The sequence below is a fragment of the Ptychodera flava genome, chromosome 7, assembly GCF_041260155.1.
Source record: "Ptychodera flava strain L36383 chromosome 7, AS_Pfla_20210202, whole genome shotgun sequence".
Taxonomy (NCBI): Eukaryota; Metazoa; Hemichordata; class Enteropneusta; family Ptychoderidae; genus Ptychodera; species Ptychodera flava.
The window spans coordinates 22,899,079-22,925,972 of NC_091934.1; the positions used below are offsets into that span (position 1 = coordinate 22,899,079).

Genomic DNA, 26,894 nt, shown 5'->3' on the forward strand with positions numbered 1-26,894 from the left:
CATTCTCTAACTTTAGTTTCAACACCGTGAATCATATTTTCGCCAGACGAATAGTCATACTGTTTTTTTATTGGAATGAGATTTTATCTTTCCTAAGCTCGTAAGTTTAAGTTGGTATTTTTTTTTTTGCAAACAATCATTCAAATTGTAGTTACATGTATTTTGTTCTTAACTTCTCGAAAGTTTTCGTCATTACAAAGTTATACATATATAATGTATTATTAGTCAAACAAAATATTGTAATTTGCTGTGACCAATAATGACAATAGAAAGAGTTTATTATTTTGGCTTACAACGCCATTAATTGTAAAACTTAATGAGCTTGTAAGTCACCATTCAATTTAACAAACAGTGCAGATTGAAATGAAATACTTGATGTAAAATCAAGTGACAGAGTATATGATAAAGACAAAAGTATCACACGCACAAAATAAACTCCTTTAAGTTATAAGCTTCTTTGTAATTCAAGTTTTTATACTCCGTACTTTGCTCAGAAAATGGGAATTTAAGTGTATCTGACATTGATGTATCCCCTGAACACGATTGGTGCTAATTTTGGATACTTGGATAGTGTATTAATGTTGGTTTAATCTGAAAATATAAGCTTATCTGCTTTTTGTTTTCGCCAAACACTTGGTTTATGGGTAATTTGTAGTATTGCAACTTTCAGCGATAGGGGCACCTAATAATTTTGATAAATTTGAACATTGAAGTGATCCAATTCTCCTAAATTAGTTCCAATCGTGTTTATTGAACTGTGTCATATAATGATTCCTGGTCCAATGGTTAGTAATTATCCTTTGCACAGTTAATAATTAGTCTTTGCCCCTTAAAATACTTTCTAAAGAAATCATGTAAAATACTCAGGAGGCTGCATTAACACTTAGATGGCTTTGTTATGTCTGAGAAATGTGTGTACAATAAAAGACACTGTGTTAATTTCATGACCCAAAGTCAATTCAAGTATGTTATTTCCATATAAAGTCTTCATAGTCCTATATGTTGCTGTCTGAAAACGGTAAAAGAATGTTGAATGTTTTAACAGCCATACTGTGCAAAGTCTTACAAAATCGGATCACATATACCTAACAAAAACCGAATCTAATTACCGGAAGTTTACGAAGATCATTCTGGTTTGAAGGGTTATGATGCTCTTAAGTCTTTGGTCGCTTCTTTCTAGCTTCCAACGTTAATTGCAGTTTAATGATCATCACCAGTCAAAATCAAGGCCAGTGCCCGCCATGCGCTCTTCATAGAGCTTCTCAAAGTTCACATTTTGTGCCACTGTGAAATGGTTCTCCCAGTCACCAATTATGCCTACGGTCGAAAAAAGCCAGAATTGTGATTGGTACAGCGGCTTTGCTCAATCAAGAGTATATGAATATAACCAAAAGGGAATAGTCCTAAGTATCAGGAATAATACAGAGATTCTATGTTATACAAGGCGTTTTGCGTTAAATTTTCATAGACAGTACGGCCAACTTGATAAAATTACTTCGAGTCTGCTCTGGAAATTATTTGCCTGGAAAGGTCACAAAAGAAATTGAATTGGCAACTCATTGTAACCGTGTTTTAGGAACTGTTAATGTACAAGACCACATTAATACATTTTTCCGATTGCATAGATTACAGACCTTTCCTTATGAAATTGTCGGTCTTCTTTGAACCAAATCCGTGGGTAAATCGTTCCATGTTCACTGCTGCATTTTCTTTCATCTTCTGTAGCTTACAGAAATCCATTATTTTAATTACTTCTTCGTCAGAGACGGTTTTGTCTAGAAATGATGCAACAGACTGAATGGCTTTCTTGAAGTTCTGTGCAAAAAACCCGACCGAACAAATAAAATGAGGTTGGATAATAATGTGAGAACAATATATTGAAGACATCTTAATAATAATAATAATAATAATAATAATAATAATAATAATAATAATAATAATAATAATAATAATAACGGGTTCTTCTATAGCGAACATATCCACAAGTTGTGCACAAGGCGCTTTACAATTTATTTTACCCCTTGACACCATACCTAATTTGATACCACTCAATTCCCTGGGGAGCATAAAACAGCTCACATGTGCAGCCAAATTGGCGCAGCAGAGTTAAACGCACACATTACGACCACTGTCCTACCGGGTACCCATCACTCCTGGGTGGTGAGAAGCAATGAGGAATAAAGTACGTTACTTAAGGACAGAACACCATGCCAATGCCAGGGCTCGAGTTCGCCGCTGGCTCATGATGCCTCCTCAATGTGAGTTGGAAAGCTTATATAGTATTAGACGTGTTTCGTCCCTGAATGCAAGTTCTAAAACAGATTGTCTGGTTTCCGAAAAGATATTTACAGGCCCAAAATTGAGAAAATGAGCAAAACTTCCCTATTAAAGCTAGAAAATCACTGATATGATCAATAAAGTTAATAAGTCTATATAATATCGACCCAAACTACCTATGACAAACCAGATGTGAACTAAACGTGCTCACGTGTTTTAAAACAGTTTCATTAAAAGTAGTACGTTTCATAGAACAATAAGATATCTGATATATCACTATATGTAGCTGGTTTAATTAACTTTCGCACAGTAATCTCAGAGTTAAATCACTTATTACAAAAATGTATTGAGTATGCAAATGATGTGTTTATTAAGGTGACACTGCTCAAAGCTTCATAGGGCAATTAGATATCTATCAGATCAACATTTGTAGCACGTTTCATTACATTTAATGCTGAAATTTTAAAGTAATATCACGCATTACAAAGTTCATTGAGTATGCAAATGGGCGCTTAATTAACTTGACACTTTTCAATGTTTCATAGCACAATTAGATATTTATCAGATCAATATCTCTAACAGGAACCACGAAATTTGGTTCAATAATTTCAGAGTAATATACCTAATTACAAAGTTTATTAAATATGTAAATGAACCCTTAATTATCTTCACGATACTAATTGCTTTACAACAAAGTCATATATCTATTGGGTCAGTATCTGCAGCAGATTTTATCACATTTGGTGCATTTATTTCGGAATTATATGAGTAGTTACAAAACTTCATAAAATATGTAAATTAGCTATATATTAACTTGACACTGCTCAATACTTCTCGGTACAAAGAGATATCTACCAGATCAAAATCTGTAGCACGTTTCATCAAATTAAATGTTGAAATTTTGTAATAATATCACTAATTACAAAGTTCATTGAATATGCAAATGAACCCTTAATTAACTTGAAACTGCTCAATGTTTCATAGCACAATTAGATATTTGTCAGATCAACATCTGCGGCAGGTTTCACCGAATTGGAATACCTAATTACAAAGTTCATTTAATATGCAAACGGACCCTTAATTAACTTCACACAACTAAATACTTTACAGCACAGTTAGATATCTGTCGGATCAGTATCTGCAACAAATTTTATCAAAGTTGGTGCAGTTATTTCGGAGTTATATAATTAATTATTATATATATTAACTTGACACTACCCAATGCTTCTCAGTACATTAAGATATATATCAGATCAATATTTATTGCATGTATCATCAAATTTGGTGCAGGCATTTCAGAGTTATGTTACTAATTACAAAATTTCATTAAATATGCAAATGAGCAGATAATTGAAAAGACACTCACACTCAAAGTACCATCATAATGTTCTGAGATTGTCATCTGTGAAGTTTCATGAAATTTTGTGCAGTATTTCTTGATATATGTCGACACTGTCATTACTGTCTCCATAGGGAAACCATTATATGAAAAAAATGATATTGCATAACTTCATTAATATGCAAACCACACTATCTAAAATCTAATCAGTTCTTGCAAGTAGCATATTTTACCTGTCTACCAAATCTGACTTGAATCTGTTCGGACGTTTTTGAGTTATCGTGTTAACAGACAGTCAGACAGCCAGACAGACACACACACACACAAACACACAGACAGACAGACAGACAGACATTGCTATAACATTAGCCCACGTGTGTGAACACGTGAGCTAAAAAGACATACTAAACGGTTGTTGTTTTATATATTTTTTTACATTCGGTATTTCTCAAGATCGATAAAAGTCCCCAAAACATACCATATGACAGGCATGAGTTATGACTGACCTATGCAGATATGTGCGAGTGCTATTGATCTATCTGCTACCTGTCACGCGACTGTTCTGTTGATCGTACCAAGTTATATCTTATCGACAACGGTCACCATCGGCGGGTATTGCGAGTAACTGTGGCAACGTAGACATGTAAACCGCAATATTACGTGCATTTGCAATTAAGGCAGGGTTGATGGTTTTATAATCATTAAATTCTGACAAGTGTACAAATATTACATATATGTAGGTTATCTGAGATAGCCTAAATAAATCTGACGTCATGTATAACTTAAGTCCATGTTTGACTCTTAATTCCTTGATAGTGTTTCATGGCCAGCAAGATGATTTTATCGTACATTACACTGATATAAGGGGTGCGTTGTTGACCGAAGGCAACGCATACCATTGGTAAGATGCCACTCAATCACTAATGGCCTACATTATCTTCGTCTTACTTCAAGACTTCACTCGATTTCCGATATATAAACGTGAACTCGATACAGTGTCGTAATCTATAGGTGATTCTTGGAATAACCTAAATCCAGGGAGTTCATTTCATAGTATGTTTTTTTGTAAAGGTAACGATAGTCTTCAAATATTGCACCCATTACCATCATGGCATAATGCCAAGGGGCAATCGAAAATTCATCGGAGACAGCTACTGGCACATCAATTAGACGCCATGGTTGACACAATGTACAATAAACAGCAACCAACGTGAGCGAAGGCTGCCATGTTTATGTTCAAAATCAACATGTCTTTTAAGAGCATACTCAGGATGGGATTATACAGAAATCACTCTTGGTTCCACGGACTTAAAGTTACACGCGCTGGGACTTCAAAGTTACAAGGATATCAAAAGACGAGCGAGTAATATTCGTATGTAAGCAGAGCTCTAAGTGTTTCACGTAAAAATATTTCCCTCTACAACTTAAACACGAGCGCGGAGTAAGTATTTATAGTACATGCATCGCCTCCAATCAAGAACAATTAGTGCACACACTTAACTTCTATTGGATCAATTTAAACTAAACTTAGTTTGGCTACGATAAACTTGCCTTTTTCATGTCTTCGTATTTCAAGTACAGAATATTACTTTCATCCTTGTGTTTCCACCAGCCAAGTACGTGATCAAACCAACTACCATAGGACACTAGAAGAGAAATTATTCCTCACCGTTAGTACGTATTTTCAGACGGAGGGATATGGGTTGGTGTAACACATTTCACTATTGCTCTCTAATTCCCTTCTCTGAGGCAACAGGATGTGCCAATCAACCACTTTAGTAAGGGTGTTTTGTGTTTTTTATTTAAATTGTTCGAGATCGTCAGATATTTTTGATTTTTTATGAATGTATGAGTGATTTTTAATCATTTTGTAATTTCTACCTGAAGAATCTTGATGAATCTGCCATCTAACTTACTATGAGTGCCTAAAAACCTATGGATGGTTGGGTATGCGGTATACTCGCTACATTCAAACATCTTCAACAGTAATTAAATGTAATCCCCAGCGTTCTCTTTCTATCGCACGAGAAATACATTTCAAGTGCAACACGCAAAATTTAATTGCTAAGCTTAATACAAACCCCTAAAGCTCTCCTACCACAACTGTCACAAGCTAACCTGTTTTTATTGAATGATGGACGTGATGAACCATATTTACAACTAGTACGTGAATATTAGGACGTATGTAACACCGAGTGACAATAATTGTAAGCCTAAATTTGTAGTTTTAAGTGTGTCTGTACACCTTACACAAGTAACTATTTGCCAAATCATGTTTTAACGTAGATTCGATTGCTTTTGGACGTCTGTAGATAGACGTGTAGCAAATCAATGACAGAGAAACGTTTTAGTGGGGAGGGGAGCTAGGAAGAGTGGAAACTACAGTGGCAGGAGGTTGGGTGTTTTGCCAGTCGTAGGTTTAGGGTAGTTACAAATGATAGGAGGTTGGATCTGTTTACCAGTCGTAGGCCTAGGGTAGTTACAAATAGCCACTGTTCCCTTTCTAATTTTGATTTTTACTAAAAAAGCTAGAATGAGTAATTGTGAATAACCTCTTGTTAGAATTTTTCAAAATCAGTTGGCGGACTGCCACTAATGACCTCCATGCACTGCCGATTTTGGCGCTGTGTTGTCTTTGGAGTATCGATCGCCAGTTGATTGATGTCCGCATGGCACGTAAGGCGACAATTATTTTGCTGTCATGCGACGATACGCGTGGAGATTAGTGTACCCCACTTTACGTGTCAAAAACGACGTGCTCAAATGCATGCCTCGGAATTGAGTTATGTGTGCCAAGTTGAGTCTTTCTAAGTGCACGGTATGTGAACAGTCACGGTGGCAAAGTATTGTTATTTCATTTTGAGTCATTTTCCAATGCCTTTCTTAAATGTTATATTTTGTTTTTTCTTCAGTTATGAGATAGCTCTCAAATACAATTAAGGAAAACTTATATTGCTCAATGCAGCATAGTTGAAAAATGCGAGATGAAATGAAACATATTGGTTATGAATAACAAAGTGAGCCAAAAGAACAAACTATAAAAAGAAATGGAATTTGTATGTCAATTGCATAAAACATTCGTGAGAGAAGCTGAAGCATGTGGAATCTTTGAATTTACAAGGTCTTTATGGAAGACGATAATTGTTTTACATCCGTTTTGTTTTCTCCGTAGAAACATTTTATGCAGTGTTAATGTTGCTTAACCCACTAATACATACTTTAAGAAACTTTGTACTAATATAATGGTGTTCATTTAACTTATGTCAAAGTATCTTGAATGTGCATTGCATTTTCATGAACTTTGGTCAAGTCAATCAAGATATATATCAATATTTACTAAAGTTTATTAAATATGAAAATAAGAGGTGCCATGGCAGTAAAACTTCTACTTGAGTTTGAAATCTGCCACATGGTTTTCCCATAGGAAGATTCATAAGATACGATACTGTCATTCTGAGAATATCTGATTTCTTGGCAAAAATTATGCAAATTAGTATAAATTCTGAGAATCACACTTACCAAAAGCTTATCAGTTCTTGCCATTTTCCAACAATATCTATGTAACAGATTTTATTCTGATCCAATGAATCGTTCTGGAGATGTTGCACAAACAGACAGACAGAGAGAGAGGCAGACAGACATGTCAAGCAGACAGACATGTGAACTACTCAGCTAAAAACCCAAGTCACAGCTACAAGGTACTGTTTCCCCCAATTCATCTATGCGCAAAACCTAATGATTTAATGCATCTTCCTTTGCAATGCAAAATGAGACAAGACGGAATAACACTTTAAAAATTAATGTACGGTAAAACCCCCATCCTTCAAAACGTTTCCAGATCCAGTTTTAAATCCTGAAGATTTAGTGTACCAAATTACGTGACATTTGATAAAGAAGTCTGAGGAATATCGAAGACTCCAAACTTGTTCACAAAGAAAGAGACACACAGACACAAATTCAGACTAACACACTATGACAGACACACTATGAGCCCTCCCGCGTGGGCCAAAAATTGGTAAGCTCAGTGAACGATGGCCTGTTCCAGTTTAGGAAGGCGTAGTCCCAGTATGGGCCTCAATATAATTGACAAAGTATTGTAAAAGTTAAAAACTTACATATCGAGTGTACTTTTGCTAAAAACTTTCATGCTATCCCTCCTTAACGCCTTCAAAGATAAATGCCAACATGTTTACTTTCAGAGATGTTATTACGACCTGACGTCGTTCAGCAGCCAGTCAACAAGGGCGTTGTGTGATGGCGGACACAGTGAGGACCGGTTGATTGGATATTACCAATGACTTCTTGACATAGCGCACAACACACTCGAGTTAAGGTATTCCGTTATCATGTACTTTATATTTTTATTTATTTAAATAGGTTAAGTTGAGATAAAAAAGGACCCTGAAAAATAGGTCCCAAGCAGCCTTTTGAATTAATGGAGTATCTGTATCGCGTTGTCCTTAATTCTATTTCAAAACCGTTTTGCTCGCGATTTCTAGTAGTGTTATCGATGCAACACTAGCCTCATTACGAAAAGTTTTATACCTGTCCTCGAACTTTCCTTAAGGCAGCTCATAATATTCTCTTCCTCTGTCAACAAAAAAGTAGGGGGCGTAAAGAAAATGTTTGGAGAAGGTAAACAAATTTGGAGTTTGTAGATACTCTGAATTCCAAATGGCCTCCATATCCTCTGTCAAGGCTATGGAGAAAAATATACCTTTGATTTTCACAGAAGACGGTAAACCTTTGCTTACTCCTGAGGTTTCAAAATAAAGCGACACAAGCAGTGGACCAAAAACGTTCGGTGAATGTTTCAGAGTCCGAAATACCGTTGTTTAGGCACGTTCCACATTAACAGGGGTTTATGCTTATCAAATAAATCATTCCCAAAGCTTTCAAACAGTTAAAACCACGTTTACGCTTCGGGTTTCATAGTTCTTTTGACTCTGTGTCGAGGTGTTATCGATATAGAACACGATTGGAACTAATTTGGGATAATTGGATTTTCATATTTTTTTAATTTCTCAAAAGTGTTAGGTGCCAGATAGTTGAATGTTGCAATACTACAAATTACTCATAAAAACAAGTGTGTAATGTAAAAGAAAAGCAGATGAGATTACATTTGTGGATTAAATCGGCATTACTTCACCATCCAATTATCCAAAATTATTCCAATCGTGTTATATTAGCTAGATTGATCATCATGGATCGCATGTTACGCACACCGAATCGATGATCATTTGGCAGCCATGAGCTGATACACGAAGTGTTCACGTCGGCCGACGTCATGCCTGCATGGACATGTGTATTTGGCGTGACTGGCATGGTGAGAAGTATAGGGCAAGTAGGTTGAAGTAGGTTGATAAGGGGATTGTTTTTATATAATTGTCTTTTGTGAAGCCAACGGCAGCAAATGCAATAAATAAACCCATTCAAATAATAAACTTGTATGCACTTGTACTGAAATCTATAATCTCACTCATGTATATCTTCTTACCAATTTCTTGGTCTGGCAGACACACATTTTAAGCTGCCCCTGTATTCAGTTTTTCTGATATTTTGGTTCTGTGTACGAACGAACCGCTGATTCCGTTTATGTTCATATGGAATTTAATTTTATAACCTTAAAAAAGCTCCAAACCTTTAACAACTACACAAAATATATATTTTTGACAAACTAAATATACAGTCCATTGTGTTATAGGGAGCGACAGAAGAGCTGGCGTAGCTGAAGCAAACAAAAATGAGATACTGAAAAGATGTAAAAATCATAGATACTGTTTTCTTTTTAAATGTATTTAAATGAATTTGCCAAGCCAGGAGCAAGCAAACAAGATACCGTGTCAAGTACCAGCAGCCGGGTATTAGCAGCTTAATTGGCCTATGATACGCCGACAACACACCTGAATTCTGATATTTCTTTGCCTTAAGTCATCGCTAAAGCATTAGAACGTCCATATTAATACTGTTTAGGCTGCGTTCACAAATAATGGTTGAGGGAGGGACTTGAGGAATCGTGATGGAAGTCTTTTGTTTTCAGACACCTACCCCTCGGTACCCTCAAAAATTTTCAAGTCCCCCCGGTCTGTATGATAAAGATTTTTCAAATCCCCCTCAAATTATCATATAGTTATGAATGAGCAAAGTATCTACCAAAAATACTTTTTCAAAAGTGCGAGACATATATGACATAGATGCTGCTCAAAATTGACAATACTGGAAGGCTAAAATACTCAGTAAAAAAATTAAAGCCTTTAGCGTTCAAACTTATAATTTTGTGTTATTTTAAGATGAGAATGCGAAAATTTAGAAAATCCAGCGTGGTGACCCAGTCTTTTTCCTTTAATATTTGATTATTCTCATATGCAAGAATTCAAAAATCTCTGATAACTTTCAAGTTTCCTGGTCTTCCGTATCGTGTGTTGCTCTCTGGTCTGATTTTATGTACATGTATATTTCACTGTCATGAGCTTCATTTGACCGAAGCTCTTCTTCAACTACATGAGAGTAAGAATTATCTCTGTCACTGCTGATATGCAGTGACAGTGACACTGCAGTAGCAAGGCAGAAGCTGTATTAATTTTGACTACTTTGACAATATTTTTATTCAGATCATACAACTGTGTTGCTCTACTCCTTCCTGCATGTTGAACTGTCCAGTATTCAGCTTGACAACAGAGTCTGTGTATGTGTACTGGGCATTTGTATCATTGACAAATGACTTGCAGTCTGGACTCTAATTATCATCAAATACATATATACATATACAGGCTTTGTCGTCAAACTGAATATTGTGCGTTTCAGCATATTCTGGGGAGACAGCAAAAAACTTAACTGTATTTGATATATTGATTAGAAATATTGGCCCGTTACTAGGCCAACCTGTTTTGGATTTTTACAAAGAATCATAAATGTTTAGATTTTCTCAAAATAAAAGTCATGAAATATGACAAAATGGTTCTAGATTTTGTTTAACTATTACTAATATAAGAACAATTGGATGACACTCAAATGTTCTTCATTTTTCAATGAATTACCTGACAAACCTTGGAATTGGAAAATGTAAACATAGAAGGGAACCAAAAAAATTTAAGGTCCCGAAACAGGCAGTGCAAAACTTTTAAGTCCCCCCCCTCCACTACCCCCAAAATTGTCGAATCCCCCCTTAATTATTCCTGTCCTCCCCCACCGTTTTTTGTGAACGCAGCCTTACTGTGAATGTTAGCGAACGAAATCTCACAGACACCCATTATTTAACGGCTAACTTCAAACTTGTCAGGCCCAAAACAAAGCATTTTCGTGTCCCACTTCTTACGGTACAGAATCCATGCGACCAACTTTGTTATAATCATGTAATTTCATAGTGGTGGCGGTAATTATTTCAGGGTTAAAGGAGTTTAGACACCTCATAAAATGACGCAATAAATAAACACATTTACGTCATATGAATGCCACAGCTACAAACTGACAATGCTCATCTCAAACTCAAATTGAAGAGGCAGCTATCTTGGCAAGGTGTAACAGCTTGACCATTAAAACCCAGTAGGTCGACAACATACTGAGGAAACACCAAAAAGAAAAAAAACGGAAAAAAAACGCAGTCATGATTTGTTTTGAAATGTATTGACATGAATGTCAGGTTATAAAAAAACAGTGGTTTTATACAACGTATGCATACCATGTAGTGACAAGCAAAATCGTTCCATATCAGTATTACTCTCAACACCTCCTAATGACCAATGATTCATCCCTTACATCACTGTCATAAAAGTCCAACTAAAGTGGCATTGTGGGTAAGACTAACTCAACAACCACACAGTCGTTAAACAAATAACAACGATAAGAAGGTGCGATAGTTTACGAACACTATGCTTGTATCGAAAATCAGAGAACAATGCAAAGAAATTTGTTTTCCTTCCAATTTTGTATAGTGTTTCCGAAAAAAAAATATTGAGCTAAGTGTTCTTAAGCGGGTGCATCTGAATTGTTACTAGTTTATGTGAAACGGAAATGTCTGCGTTGGTAATAGCCGCTATCATAACTCATATTTCATTTACATGAATTCAACGTAAATATCGAGGGTACGCAAGGTAGGCCTAACAGCTTGCCGAAAAGGAGAGAAAACTGATATAATATAAATATTGATATCATTGGACTGACATGACCCTACCTAATCTGATCTGACCACTGAGCGCTTACTTTACTATCGATATTCATTCGCCCTTTTCATGCAATTCACAGATGGCATCAATGAGAAACTTATAACAGCGCTACCATTGTTTGAAATGTGTGCTCCTCTCAGATGTCAGATTGTGCTTACGAATATTGCAAAGCAAAACCTCGAAGCACAGGAGCGTTCGACGACGTACTCCAGTCTTGGCTTTCTCGGCAGCAGTCACTGTTGGCCAACGCGATCACCTCAAGAAGTGCGCAACAGTCTACCATAAACGCGACAGTCTGCTGAAGTTTATTACTTCAATCTCTTCTACTTTGGTATTCATATATGATCACAGACTTGAAGCAGGTCTGGTCCAGAACCAGAATCTTCACAAAATGGCTGTGGCAAATACCAGGCATTTTTCTTGAGCACAGCGCAGCCAGCGGAAGAAATGGAGCAGGGAACCAGACTAGCAAAACAAGCAAGTCTAGACTTCAAGCAGTCCCAGCGATCTTACTAGTCTTACACCAGCACCATTACTTTTTGACCTTTTTGATCATGATCTGATCTTTCGCCACTGTTACATCACCATATCACCTACATGGCAAAATTTGTCAACTTTGGTTTCGTCCTTCCAGTCTTATGGCTCTTATTGGTACCGTCCATTAAATGTGCACATTAGTAATTAGCTGATGTAATAATGCCAAATGACTTTCATTTAAGTTATACAAAATGTCTTGAATGTAAATAGCATGTTTCATCAACTTTAGTCAAGGCAAACCAGGTATATATCCCTACTTTTGGAGTTTCCTAAAATATGTAAATAAGCAGTACATCGTCATAGAACTTCAACTGAAGATTAGAATCTCTCATACGGTTAATTGATTGACATCTATAGGAAGAGTCATAAGATACGATACTATGATGCTGAGAATATCTGATTTATCTACAAACAATTATGCAAATTGGTATTAATTCTGCAAGTTACATCTCCCGAGAGGTAATCAAATCTTATCATTCTCCAACACAATCAATGTACCAGATTTTATTCTGATCCAATGAATCGTTCTGGAGATATTGCACCAAAGACAAACAGAGAATCAGACAGACAGACATGCAAGCAGACAGACACGTGAACGCCCGAGCTAAAACCCAAGTCACAACTACAACTTACTCTTTCTCAAAGTCATCAATGCCCGACACCTAATGATTTAGGACATCTTCCCTGGGCATGCAAAATGAGACAAGACGAAATGACACTTTAAAACATTAATGTGCGGTGAAACAAGAGCACTTACAGTCATCCAGCATTGTGCAAAAATTAGTGAACTGAACGCTGGTCTGTTCAAGTGTAGGAAGGCGTGGTCCCAATATGGCGTCACATCGTCCCATTGAAAAGTATTGTAAAGGTTAAAAACTGTTTCATGTACTCTTTCTAACTATTCCTCCTTGACGGTTTCAAAGATGAAAGTCAACATGTTTACCTTTCCAAGATATTACTGTCTGACCTTGTTCAGCAGACAGTCTGCAACGTCGTTGTGTGATTGGTGGATATAGTGGGAACCGTTTGATTCGATATTACCAAGGACTGCTTGACACGCACAGAGCAAAACAACTCACTCGAGTTGAGGTATTTCGTTATCATGTACTTTATTTTTTATTTCTAAAAATAGGTAAGTGTGAGCTAAAATAAGACCCCTAAAAAATAGGTCACGAGCGGCTTTTTGAATTAATGGACTAACTGTATCGCGCTGTCCTTACTACTTCAGAATAGTTTTGCTCGCAATTTCTAGTAATGTTATCGAGGCAACAATGGCCTCGTAACGGAAAGTTTTAAACTTGTCTTTGGACCTTCGTCAAGGTAGCTTTAAATTGTTGTCTTTGTTAGTCTACAATAAAACCTTGGGTTCGTAAAGAAAATGTTTGGATAAGCTAAACACATTTGGCATTTGTAGATACTCTAAATTCAAAATGCCCTCCATATCCTTGGTCAAGTCTATGGAAAAAATAAATTTGATTTTCACAGAAAACTGCATAGCTATGTTTACTCCAGACGTTTCAAAACAATTCGACAGAATCAGTAAACCAAAGAGGTTTGGTGAAAGTTTCTGAGTCCGACATACTGTTGCAAAGGCACGCTCTACCTTAACACAGATTTATGCTCATCGAACATATGTGTGAGTAAATCATTCACAAAGCTATCAAAAAGTTTTCCCGTTCAAACAGGTTGGGTTTAACGTTTACGCTTCGGGTTTCATAGTTCTTGTGCCGTTGTATCTTATTATAATCGGTGGCTCGAGTGATCATTGATGGCATGTTATGAACACCCAATCGATGATCATTCAGCAGCCGTGTGCCAATACACGAAGTGTTCACGTCAGCCAACGTCGTGCCCGCATGAACATGTGTATTTGGCGTGACTTACAGTTTAGAAGTAGGGCAACGAATAAGGGTGTTGTTTTCATGTCTTTTTTTGAGGAGCCAACGGAAGCATATGCTATAAATAATCGCCAATGAGAGACTTGTTTGCGCGAGTTCTGAATCTAGATTCTCACGCAGGTACAACTTCTTATCAGCCTCTGGCTTTGGCAGAATTAACGGAATGCATTCTAAGTTACGCCTGTATTCACTTTTTTCAGATTCTGTTTTGTTTTGTTTTTTTTTGTTCCTTATATGTACGAACGGCTGATTCCGTTTATGTTCCAGTACCTATAGAATTACATCTCATGACCTTAAAGAAGCTCCCAAGCTTTACTAACGACACAACAGTCGATCATTTTGACAAACTAAATATGCAGTTCATCGTGTTATAGGGAGCGACAGAAGAGCTCGCATAACTGAAGCACATAAAAATGAGACATTGAAACGATTTTAAAATTACAGATGCTGTCCTCTTTTTTAACTTAAGTGAATGCCGAGTTTTGATTGTGCCGATCCAGGACCAAGCAAACAAGATAGCGTGTCAAGTACCAGTAGCCCGGGTATTAGCAACTTCATTTGCCTATGCCACGCTGACATCACACCTGAATTCTGGTATTTCTCTGTGTCCTTATTACGTAGACAGAGTTTGCATGCTACTCAAAGGTCGTTAATTCATCGTAAAACATTAAACGTCCATAAATAATGATGTTTACAGTGGGTGGGGGCCAACTGAAATCGCACAAGCACCCATTATTTATTGGCTGACTACAAACTTGCCAGGCCGAAACGAACTTCGTGTCTTGCTTCTTGCCTTTTTATAATCATGAAATTTGACAGTGGAGGCGTTGTTGATTGTTTAAGGGTAAATGGAGTTTAGGAACCACACTAGTTGATGTAACAATTAACACTATTGCGACTTACGAATGCCCCAGCTACAAACTGACTATGCTTGAACCCCAATCTAATTCAACCAGCGGCTATCTAGGCAAGATGAAGGGGTCAACCATCAAAACTTCTGAGGTCATAAAATACAGAGTAAACACCAAAAAGAAAATATGAAACAAACCGCAGTGCCATCGTCTTTTGAAAAAATGTATTGACATGAATGTCTGGTTAAAAAATACTGTGGTTTTATAAAACGTATGCATTCAATGCAAGAGTCAAAAAATGAAACCAGTAACAAGTAAAATCTTTACATGTCAGCATTATTCTCAACACCTCCTAAGGACCAATGATTCATCCCTTCCATCATTGTCATAAAAGTCCAAATACAGTGGCATTGTGGGCAAGGCTTACTCAACAACCACGCGATGTCATAAAACAAATAACTACGATAAGACCATACGATATTTAAGAATACAATACCTGTGCTTGTATCCAAAATCAGAGAACAATGCAAAAATTTGTCTTTTTTTTAATTTTGCATTATGTTTTTCGGAAACAAACAATTAATATTGAGCTAAGTTTTCTGAGGCGGGTGAATCTGAATTGTGACTGGATTATACGAAACAGAAATGGCTACTTAGCAATACCCGCTAAAAATCATATCCCATTTACATAAATGCAATGTAATTACCGAGGGTACGAAAGGTAGGCGTGACAGCTAGCCGAAAAGCAGGGAAAAATGGTATAATTAAAATATTGATATCATTGAACTGACGGTGCCCCTAGTCTGATTGAACCTCTGAGCGCTTACTTTACTTTCGATAGTTATGCACCCTTGTCGTCCTACTGCTCCTACTGTTTGAAATCTATGCTCATTTGAGATGTCAGATTTCGCTAACGAATATTGCCAAACAAAACCGCGAGGCAGAGAAGCGTTTGACGCCGTACTCCATTTTTGGCTTTTCTCGATAGCAGTCACTGTTGGCCAACACAATCACCCCAAGAACTACGAAGCAGTCTAACACAAACGCGAAATTTATTCCTTTAATCTATTCGGCTTTGGTATTTATATGATCACATATATGATCACAGACTTGGAGCAAGTCAAGTCTAGAACTAGAATCTCGAATAAATGGCTATGGCATATAGCAGCCAATTTTCTTGAACACAGCGCAGCCAGCGGCAGAAATGGAGCAGGGGACCAGACTAGACACACAAGCAAGTCTAGACTTCTGAGCAGTGCCGTCGATCTTACATGGCCTTACATCACCACCATTTTGCTTTTTGATCTTTCTGATCGTGATCTCATCTTTTCAACTGTTACATGATCATATCACCTATATAGCAAAATTCATCAACTTGGGTCATGTCCTCCAAGTCTTATGTCCCTTATTGGTAACGGCCATTAAATATGCATATTAGTTATTACCTGACGTAATAATGCCATATGACTTTCATTTAAGTTACATAGAAGTGTCTTGAATGTAAATAGCATGTTTCATCACCCTTGGTCGAGTCAAATTAGATGCATAACCCTAATTAGGAACGTTCCTGGAACATGCAAATGAGCAGTGCCATCGTAATGGGAACTTCTACTCGAGCTTGAAATCTGTTATATTGTTAATTGATTGACATCTATAGGAAGACTCGGAAGATATGATACTGCCATGATGAGAATATCTGATTTATTGACAAATAATTATGCAAATTAGTATCAATTATGCAAGTCACACCTCCCAAGAGCTAATCAATTCTCGTCTATGTACCAGATTTGATTCTGATCCAATGAATCCTTCTGGAGATTTTGGGCGCACCAACATACAAACAGAGAGAAAGACAGGCAAACAGAATGACACATATACAGACAGACATGTGAATACCCGAGCTAAAACCAAGAACACAGAACTTACTGTTTACCCAAGCCATCTATGCCCGACACCTAATGATTCAGTGCATCTTCCCTAGGCATGCACAATGAGACAAGACGAAATGACACTTAAACACATTAATGGTTTTAAGCCTGAAGATTCTGTGTACCAATTACGTGACATTAAATAAAGAAGTCTGAAAGATATAGGACAACAAAGCTTTATGACACAGAGAGACTTAAACACAGACACATATTGCAGATAAACATGCAGTCTAACAAACGCCAACCACTAACGCAAGAGCACTTACAGTCCTCCCACATGGGACAAAAATTAGTGACCTGAACGATGGCCTGCTCCAGTTTAAGGTTCCAAGACAAGAAATTTACCTCTCCAATCTAACAATTCTCTTGTGGTTAATAAGCTCAGAACCCCCGTAATTTATATATAACTCCGGAAAGCCTAGATATAGGGGAAGATTTTGGTAACCACAGTGTTACCATTATTTACATTACTATCACGTGACAGGTAATTTGCATAACCTTTCAAAAATCGGGTTTCCCTATGTTTTGTCTCAATACTTCAAAATATCTGACTCAAACCTTCTGGAATGCAAGCTGTTACAACGCTCTTTCAAAATGTGTCTCAGATTTTTTATATCTTACTTAGTTTTTATTTGAGCACAATTTTGGAGAAATCAACTAGGATTAAATTCACCGCTCTGGAAGTTTTTCTGGCTTAAAATTTGTTTTAGAAGGTTTAAAAAAATTCTGAGAAACATTGGAAGATCCTTAAGACAGCTTGCACTCACACAAATTTCGGTCACATATCTCAAAGCATTGAAACAAAACATAGGGAAAACCGATTTTTGAAAGGTTATGCAAATTACCTGTCACATGATAGTTATGTAAATAATAGTAACACTATTGTAACCGAAATGTTCCCCTATATCTAGGCTTTCCAAAAATATATAATTTACGGGGGTTCTGAGCTTATTAATCACTAGAGAATTGTTAGCTTAAAAAGGTGAATTTCTTTTCTTGGAACCTTAAGAAGGCGTGGTCCCAATATGGCTCCACACCATCACACACAAAGTATTGTAAAAGTTAAAAAACTATTTTATTTACTTTTGCTGCAAACCTTCAAACTATTCCTCCTTAAAGGCTTCAAAGATAAAAGCCAGCAAGTTTACCTTCCGAGATGTTACGGCCTGGCATCGATCAGCAGACAGTCAATAAAGGCGTTGTGTGATTGTTGGACACAGTTGGGACAAGTTGATTGGATACTACCAAGGACTACTTGATATACATAGCGCACAACAACACGCTTGTGTTGAGGTATTCGGTTACCATGTAGTTCATTTTCTATATCTAAAAATAGCTAAGTGTGAGCTAAAAAAAGACCCCTGGAAATAGGTCACGAGGAGCTCTTTGCACGAATGGAGTATCTGTATAGCGCTCTTCAAAAAAATTTTGTTCGTGTTTTCCAATAATGTAATCGAGACAACACTGGTCTCGCACTGGAATAAGAAGCATTTCCTCAAACCTTTCTCAAGGTAGCTTTAAACCATCCTCTTTCTTCATCAACAATGAAAATTAGGGGTCGTTAATAAAATGTTAGGAAAAGCAAAACAAATTTGTCATCCTCTGTTAAGTCTATGAAGTTAAATGAAAGTTTGATTTTCACAGACGGAAATAAAACTCTAAACGTTTGTATAAGCCAAGATTTCTTGGGCCAAAATGATCCGACACAAGCAATAGACAAATCTTGGTGAAAGTTCCAGTGTCCAAAATACTGTACCAAAGGCATGGTCCAACTTAACATTCGTTTACTCTCATCGAATACATGTGTGTCTAAAGCATTCACAAAGCTTGCAAAATATTTCCTCCGCGTTTACGCTTCGGATTCCATTCTACCTGTGACGTTGTATCCATGTTATCAACACGCCGCTTGATCATCACGGATCGCATGCTATGCACACCGAATCGATGATCATTCGGCAGCCATGAGCCGATACATGAAGTGTTCACTTCAGCCAACGTCATGCCCGCATGAACATGCGTATTTGGCGTGACTTGCATGTTGAGAAGTAGGGCAGTGGATAAGAGGATTGTCTTGATATAGTTGTTTGCAATTCAATAAATAAACCAATAGACAGACTTGTATGCGCGAGTACTAAAATCTAGAACCTCACTCAGATAAAACTTCGTGTCAGTCTTTGTGTTTGGCACCATTAATGACATACATTTTAAGTTACACCCGTATTCACGTTTTATTTTTTTCAGATTTTGGGGGGATCTGTGTACGCACGATCTGCTGATTCCGTTTATGTTCCTATGGAATTATCTCATGACGTTAAATCAGTTCATCAGCTCTACAGACTACACCACAGTCAGTCATTTTGACAAACTAAATATACACTTCATCGTGTCATAGGGTGCAACAGAAGAGCTCGCATAGCTGAAGCACACAAAAACGAGACACTGAAAAGTTACAAAAATCACAGATATTGTCCTCTTTTAAATGTTTGTGAATACTGCTTTACCAATCCAGGAGGAAGCAAACGAGATTTGTGTGTCAAGTACGGTTAGCCCAGGTCACACAAATGATTAGCAGCTCAATTTGCCTACGGCGCGTTGACATCACACATGAAATCTGCTATGTTATAACGTAGCCAGCGTTTGCAAGAACTCAAAGGTCATTAGTTCATCGCTAAAACATTAAACCTCCATAAGCAATGCTGTGTAAGATGAATGGCGGCCAACAAAAATCGCACAAGCGCCCATCATATATCGGCTAACTTCAAACTTGTCAGGCATTTTTTCGAGTCTTGCTTCTCACTTTGTCATAATCATGAAATTTCATATCGGAGGTGGTAATTGTTTCAGGGTTAATGAAGTTTAGCAACCGCATTAGCTGATGCAGTAAATTAAAACTATGTCGTCATAGAAATGACCCAGCAACAAACTGACTATGCTTGTCCCACAATCTAATTCAAGCGGCCGCTATCTTTTCAAGATGTAAGTGATCGACCATTAAAACTTAGGAGGTCCATGAAATACAGAGGAATCATAAAAAAGAAAAAAATAATAAAAGCCGCCATAATTTATTTCGAAAAATGCATTGATATGAATGTCAAGGTTAACATATGTAGTGGTTTGATGAAAAGTATACATGCCATAGAAGAGTCAAAAAGTGAATCGCGTAACAAGTAAAGTCTTTTCATATCAGTATTACTCTCAATACCTGCTAAGAGCCAATGGTCCATCCCTACCATTATTGTCATAAAAGTCAAACTACAGTGGCATTGTGGGTAAGACTTACTCAACAACCACACAATATTCATGCGCCCTTGTCATGGAAATCACCTATGACATTGATTTAAAACTTAAAACAGCGCTACTACTGCTTGAAATCTATGCTCTTCTCAGATCCTATATTGTGCTTTACACGAATATTGCCGAGCAAAACCTAGAGGCGCAAGTGCGCTCGGCGCCATACTCCAGTCATGGCTTTTTCGCGGCAGCAGTAACTATGGGACAACGCGATCACCCCTTGATCTACGCAACAGTTTACCACTAACGTAACAGTCTGCCTAAGTTGATTCACTCTCAATCTATTCTGTTTTAGTATTTATGTATGCCAACAGACTTTAGGGAAGTCTAGTCCAGAACCATGATTTGAACAAGATGACTTTGGCATACCGGGCACTCTTCTCGCGCACAGCGCAGCCAGCGGCAGAAATGGAGCAGAGGATCATACTAGCCAAACAAGTCTAGTCCAGATCCCAAATTAGTTCCAATCGTGTTCAAAGAGTTAAATATGCAAATATGCAATATCATTGACGTGATTTTACGATATCACCAAGAAAAATCACCGTATGTTGATATGATTAATATCTACAGTGAGATTCATCGGATTTGATGCTGCCATTCGGAGAATATCTGATTCTTAATAAGTAGTAGTGAAAACATTCATCAGTTAGATTATTGATTCGGAACTTAGTTGATTAGGAAATTAATTGCCCTTCCCAAAACAAACTGTTCGCGTTGTATCAGAGTGGATTCCCTATCATTGAATCGTTCTCAAAACACACTCACAGACCGACACCGGTATGATATTTGCTAGCGTTTTGAACGCATGATCTAGAAACTGTGAAATTTAAAGACATTTCCGGTTTTCCTGACAATCTACCCCGATTAGCATCTCTCCTAAAATCAACATTAATTTTGGCAAAGCAAAGTATTCCTAAGAAACTCTTGTGTGTGTGTGTGTGTGTGTGTTTTGGAATTTTACCGGGCTTAGATTTATGCTTACCATTATCATTGATGAAGAGATTGTAGAAATCATTCCATGGTGCCACAAAATGAAATAATCGGTAATGATAATAGTACGAGACAGCGGTGTCTTTTGGATTTCTGACGATGTAAATAATCTGAAAAATAACGTTGACATCAATACTGCGATATATGCACTCTGCACAATAAGTACAATTTAACAATCAGTTCATACAGATGCAAGGATGAATGAATGGAAGTAACAATATTGCCATATTATTTTTAAGGTAGAACGCACCTCAGGGACAGATATTCGGACTCTCAAATTTTATCAATACTTTTCTGGTCTACGCTACAACTTGTGGGTATTTATTTTAAACCTTCTGGAGTGAGAAAAAATTTCACCTTTTAGTTTTTCGAAAATTGCATTGTTTCCCAGATATTTAACACAGGGATAGTGGCAATTTTGAATTTAAAATATCGCGAAATCATTTTTTGTAATTTGTCGCTCTAGTACCAAATTCGGACGGTGACCCCGCATTTTTATTCTTGAACTTTCATTCTTGATTTTGTGTAAGAATGGCCGAAATTTCCACAGAGGAAAGTTTGTACATAAGTTTAAGTCTTTCTCTTTCGAGGCGTATACTGCCTTAAATATATTCCATTGTGTCGGATATGTTGATACTCTGACTGAAGATCTAGTATTGTCGACAACACGATCGATATTGTAAAAGATGCTGTTCAGGGAAGCAGGCCACAAAGGGCTCTGAGAAAACCTAACATCTGCCTGTGAGGGCGTACTCACCTCACTCACGGTGGTAGATTTTTACTCACATGTGTATCATGGGCATAATACAACAAATTAGGCCTTTCCCATGGCTCGTTCATTCGTTCTTGTTTCTGTGTGTTTTATATGTGTTTGTCTGTGTGTTTGTCTGTGTGTCCGTGACTATATCTTTGTTCACCTCAAGATTTAAAAAACTGGCAATCCTAATTCATGAACTGTTATATCTACTATCATAATAAAGTTTTAAAGCCCACACTCAATTATCAGATTTATCTAATATAAATATCATTTACTTGATGAAATATTCAATAGCAAACAAAAGACTGACAAACTTTTAATGGGCTGTTGACATATTCGCTAATGTGACAACCTGGGATTGAGAAGGGCGCCTTTAATGTTGGAAAAATGGTGAAAGAATCAGATTTCACACTACAAAGGATTTGCTCGCTCACTCTCAGTGCTATTCCACTGACCTTCAGTTGGCATCTTCCTATTAATATTACATTACCAGATAAAGATATCAAATTCGTAATTTGAAGACAATAAATTTACTGAAGTTCTGGGGTCTTCTTTGTTTGGAAAATAAAATAAATGCTAAACCCCGCATACAACCAAAAGCACAAGCTGTTTAATATCGCTATAAACAAGGATGTCAATTAAAGAAAGGAATCAATTAATTTGCATTTATTTTTCAAAAATAAATTGCTTGACCTTTTATTAGTGGTCACGGTAAGTTAGATTTGTCAAATAACAAGGGCATATCATAGACCCTCGAGGGTCTATGGGCATATTTAACAATGTTAACAAGAATTTAATACCATATCGAGGTAAACAGAGTTAGCATAGTATTTCTCGTGAGCATTACTTAGGCCTACATTGTATAATTCAGTGCGCATGATTTATTATATCGCAAGCACGACTTGCTATTCCGTGTGCACAATTTATTATTCCGTGCACACGATTTATTATTCCGTGTACACGATTTATTATCTCGTGAGCACAACTTATAATCAGTGCGCTCGACTTATTATTCACGAGATAAACTGAATGAATAAATAAATTATGCACGAGCTAAATCACTTTATTTTTTGCTTTACAGAATGTCCCTTTCATGATATATCAAAGCTGAAGGTACTTACGCAGGTTTATCACAGTAATTTTGAAAGTCACTTGAAGTAGACACCGATGATTACCTTATTTGCATATTTAGTATTTAAATTAGGTCAACACTGAAGGCACTGCTACTTAGCTGATCGCTGTGTTGTGAAGCTTTCACATTCAAATAACTCTTACTTTGATTCTTATGCAAGTATTTCACGTCAAGGCACACCTTCATCTAGCTACCTGTTACCTACTGCCATTTAGGGATATATGTTTGCCTACGACCTTCCCGCAAATGAGTAAAACAAATATCGATTGTAGGAAAATGGTTAATTCTGCAAACTTTGGTTAATCCTGCAAATTTTGAACAGAAAACCCAACACGTAACAAAGTTTGATGCCTACATTGTGTACATTCTTTATCCACTCGAAGGCATATCACGATAAATGTTACGGTGCGACTACAAGTTATGTAGAGCAGATGTCATGTTTATTCTGCGCACACACAAAGATTCTTGCGATAGTAGCATGCACATCAATCATGAACTTTTGAAATGCTGCCAAGCTTTGTGTCTGATATTGGATCAAAATTTGAAATTACATTTTGTTCCAGGTAAAGTTGCCAAAATATGTTATTTACGCTGAAAATTCACTTATTTATGCCGTACCTTGCATTTCTTCTCTAAAGCCTGTGTCGGGAAGAACTGATAGGGAAGATGGGACTTCAACAGCCTCGGTCTGGCTACACGCTCGATCTGCTCAATCCCCTGACCAGCGTTGAATTCTTCTTCGGCTACGTCCGGAAAGCCAAGTTTCTTGATAAATTTCGGCATGTAGTACGAAACCTTGCACAGAAACAAAGCGATGTACTTAGCCCTGTAAAGCAGATGAGCGGAAAACACAAACTAGTGCTGTTAAATGTAAAGTTTATATGCGGTTATTTTTGAAAAGGGCAATGTGCATGCATGAATCTGTAGGCGGGGTGTTATCATTTTAGGATATGTCAATTCCCCATGATGTTTGTATAGTAACATATTACAGTTAGGCCATCATCGATGCTCATCGTAAGACTGAAAAGATATACACATCCCATAAGATCTCATAGTAGTTGGTGTATTTAAAGTTCGCTACAACCGGGAAAACCTCCTTTGCCGACATAAAGTGTATTTAAAACTTAATACGAGCATATCACGTACGTGAAAGTATAATAAATAAGAAAATGAATCTCGTTCTTGAAGTTAATGTTCAGCGTGGCTACGAGTTATTTACAGAAGTTGCTAATATGGATACTCTTTGTATGCTATCTCCGGTAGTGTCGCTGTTAATGTTATAAAGTATTTTTCACTTTAACTTACATCTTACTACTATGTACCGTATTCAAGATCTTAAAAATGTGTGTCTTTTTAATCTGTTTGGAATTTCTCTACTCGAGTTTCCTTTGTTGCTGTTTGAGGCAAATTACGCCCTTATGGCTAAGGAAGAAAAGACGCAGCTAGGTTGTCAAGTTCAAGTTATCGTGGAAATGATAATTACCATCCGAGGAAATCTAACGATGTCTCAATCATGGGGTGTCGCACTTGCTGAATGGCAGATTGGTTCGCATCGACGTCACATCCGTTCATAACCAAAGATATCATTTCTAGGGCCCATGTTGTGCCTGTAAATAGGAAGCACAAGATAGATATGATATCCACCATCTCGCCTAATTACATCACGAGGCAAATTTATCTTTCTACAGATTCCAAAGTAAAATTAAGACAGTTATATCACCTTCAACAAAAATACTGCTTACCGCCATTTGAGAACTTAGATTTTTGTTTTCGATACAATAACAACACTGTTTCACTGTTTCTTGTGAGTTGACTGTTTATGCTTCAATTGAAATTATGATATTCTCATTGGAGATACAATCAGGACCTACTTAGAAAGAAGCTATTGCAATTTGCTGCTGGTCGGTCGACCAAATGGAAACATTTTACTTAGAAAATCATACCTCGATGATGACGTCATAAGCCAGGATGGCGCAATGTTTATGTGGTATGCGTATAATTTTCGTCTCATGTTGTAATTACTGCATGCAAATGCTGAAGCATATCATTTATTTTCCAAAAAGAGCCCCAGCCCAATTCTAAATATCTCTATGTAGTCCAGGTGTTGGAAGCGAGTCGATATGCCGAGAACAAAATAATCACTGCACCACCTAAATGTATCCGTCATTAATAGCCATTAATATTGTGCATGTCAAGCTTTCAGTTGAGTTTTATTTCTCCAAAGTAATTATTAGAGAATAGTATGAATGCTGTGATAACAGTACCAGAAAGTGAAAATGTTTAAGACTGGTTTTTCTCAGCAGTTTGCTAAAAAAAACTGCTAACGTGATATTTGGATGACTCATGCAGAGTAATGTGCACAGAACTCATTGACCCCGGATTCGCCCCAAAATGGCGGCGTGTACTCACCTGCTTTGGGGTAACTAACCACAAACACATCGTCTTCGTGACAGTTAACGATGCCTGGGTACTCTACGACACGCCGATTCACATAACCACCGAGGGTGACACCATCGTAAACGTATTCGCCGGGCGTTTTAAACTGCTTGCGTTTGGCAATGTCTCCCATCTTCGCGAATTGGACAGCTGTAAATCGGTGACGCTATAGTGTCCACGTAAAGGTGTGTTTGTAGGTCAATCAAACCAGATATCTCTGTGTTAAAGTTCGCCAAAACAACGCACTTCTAGTTCTACTTTTTGCACTCCGCACGCACCTTCTTGGTGTAATGGTTAACCGCGCCATATCAACAGAGCGGCCTTTTAAAAGGGCAGCATTTCTTCTGATATCAGTCACATACAGTTAAAATTACTTCGTGTTCCCCTGTTTGTCCTCCGTTGTACGACACAAACGGTGGGCAGGAAAGATAAAGGGTTAGGTCGAGGTCTTACACTGTCGCAAGTATTGAAATTCTGCGCGTTTTGCATGGCACAGTTTTTGGCAATAATGACACTCTTGTTGTATTTCTTCATTACTTTTGCTACAGTTTGTAACGTGTGCTTGCTTCTACTTTTACGGTCATAGTGAAATGCCAAGAATCAGATTGTCAATACAGCTTGAGTGTGTATTATGTCCTGGTAATTCTATCAGTTAACAGCTAAATTCTTTTCCGGTCTGGAATTCATTTGTATACAATAATTTTCACAAAATACGGCCATGTAGGCACAGGAGGAGCCCTTGCATGATGTAGTGAACGCGCGGCAGGTAAGTTCAATTAGGCAACTCGAAAAGGCCAAGGTCCGAACGTCACAATTTTGTACACAACCCTACTTGTATATACTTGTATACCTTTTATCTCTAAACATGAAATGACGAGAGATTTTCGGTAAAATTGGCATTGTCAAAGAGATGGCGTCGCATCGTGCAACTATAGGGGCATTGATGCGTGCGAGAGTAAGTTTCTATAATATTTTGCTAACTGCCAGAAATACAATGTTCTCTTTACGCACAAGCGTTGAACATATACTATTGGCACAATGCCCACTTGGGTAAAGGCAATAGGTACATAACAGCATTTCATATTGTGTATAATTCGTTGTTCGTGTCACTAATTTTGCAAGTAATTTTAAGTACAAATAGGAGAAGAAACTGTCCTTGTTTTCAGATAAAAATTATACACAATAAAGAATTGCAGATATTGTGTCTACTAACACACGTACTAGGCATCTCTGTTCCCAATAAAGAGGAATTTCACCGAAAAAAGTATGTCACGTACTGTTGCTGCCACATGAAAC

General features: G+C 37.3%; 1 protein-coding gene across 1 annotated transcript; it reads right to left on the minus strand.

The window, feature by feature from the left end:
- Nucleotides 1–260: 260 nt before the first annotated feature.
- LOC139137048 (sulfotransferase 1B1-like) lies at nucleotides 261–25,942 on the minus strand. The gene is made up of 7 exons (XM_070705000.1): nucleotides 25,572–25,942; nucleotides 24,646–24,769; nucleotides 23,781–23,988; nucleotides 21,266–21,383; nucleotides 5,168–5,262; nucleotides 1,635–1,815; nucleotides 261–1,317 (listed from the first exon to the last, which is right to left on the minus strand). The coding sequence occupies exons 1-7, from the start codon at nucleotides 25,729–25,731 to the stop codon at nucleotides 1,211–1,213; spliced, it is 993 nt and encodes a 330-aa protein (XP_070561101.1). The 5' UTR covers nucleotides 25,732–25,942; the 3' UTR covers nucleotides 261–1,210.
- Between the last annotated feature and the right edge of the window lie 952 nt (nucleotides 25,943–26,894).

Bases quoted from the DNA above. Each gene is read 5' to 3' on its own strand.
- LOC139137048 (XM_070705000.1), bottom strand. From the start codon at position 25,731: ATGGGAGACATTGCCAAACGCAAGCAGTTTAAAACGCCCGGCGAATAC. The intron at 23,989-24,645 runs GTAATTATCATT...TCTGCTTTACAG, and splicing joins TCGTTAGATTTCCTCGGATG to GGCTAAGTACATCGCTTTGT. The intron at 5,263-21,265 runs GTAAGCATAAAT...TTTCTCTTCTAG, and splicing joins TCTCTTCATCAATGATAATG to TGTCCTATGGTAGTTGGTTT.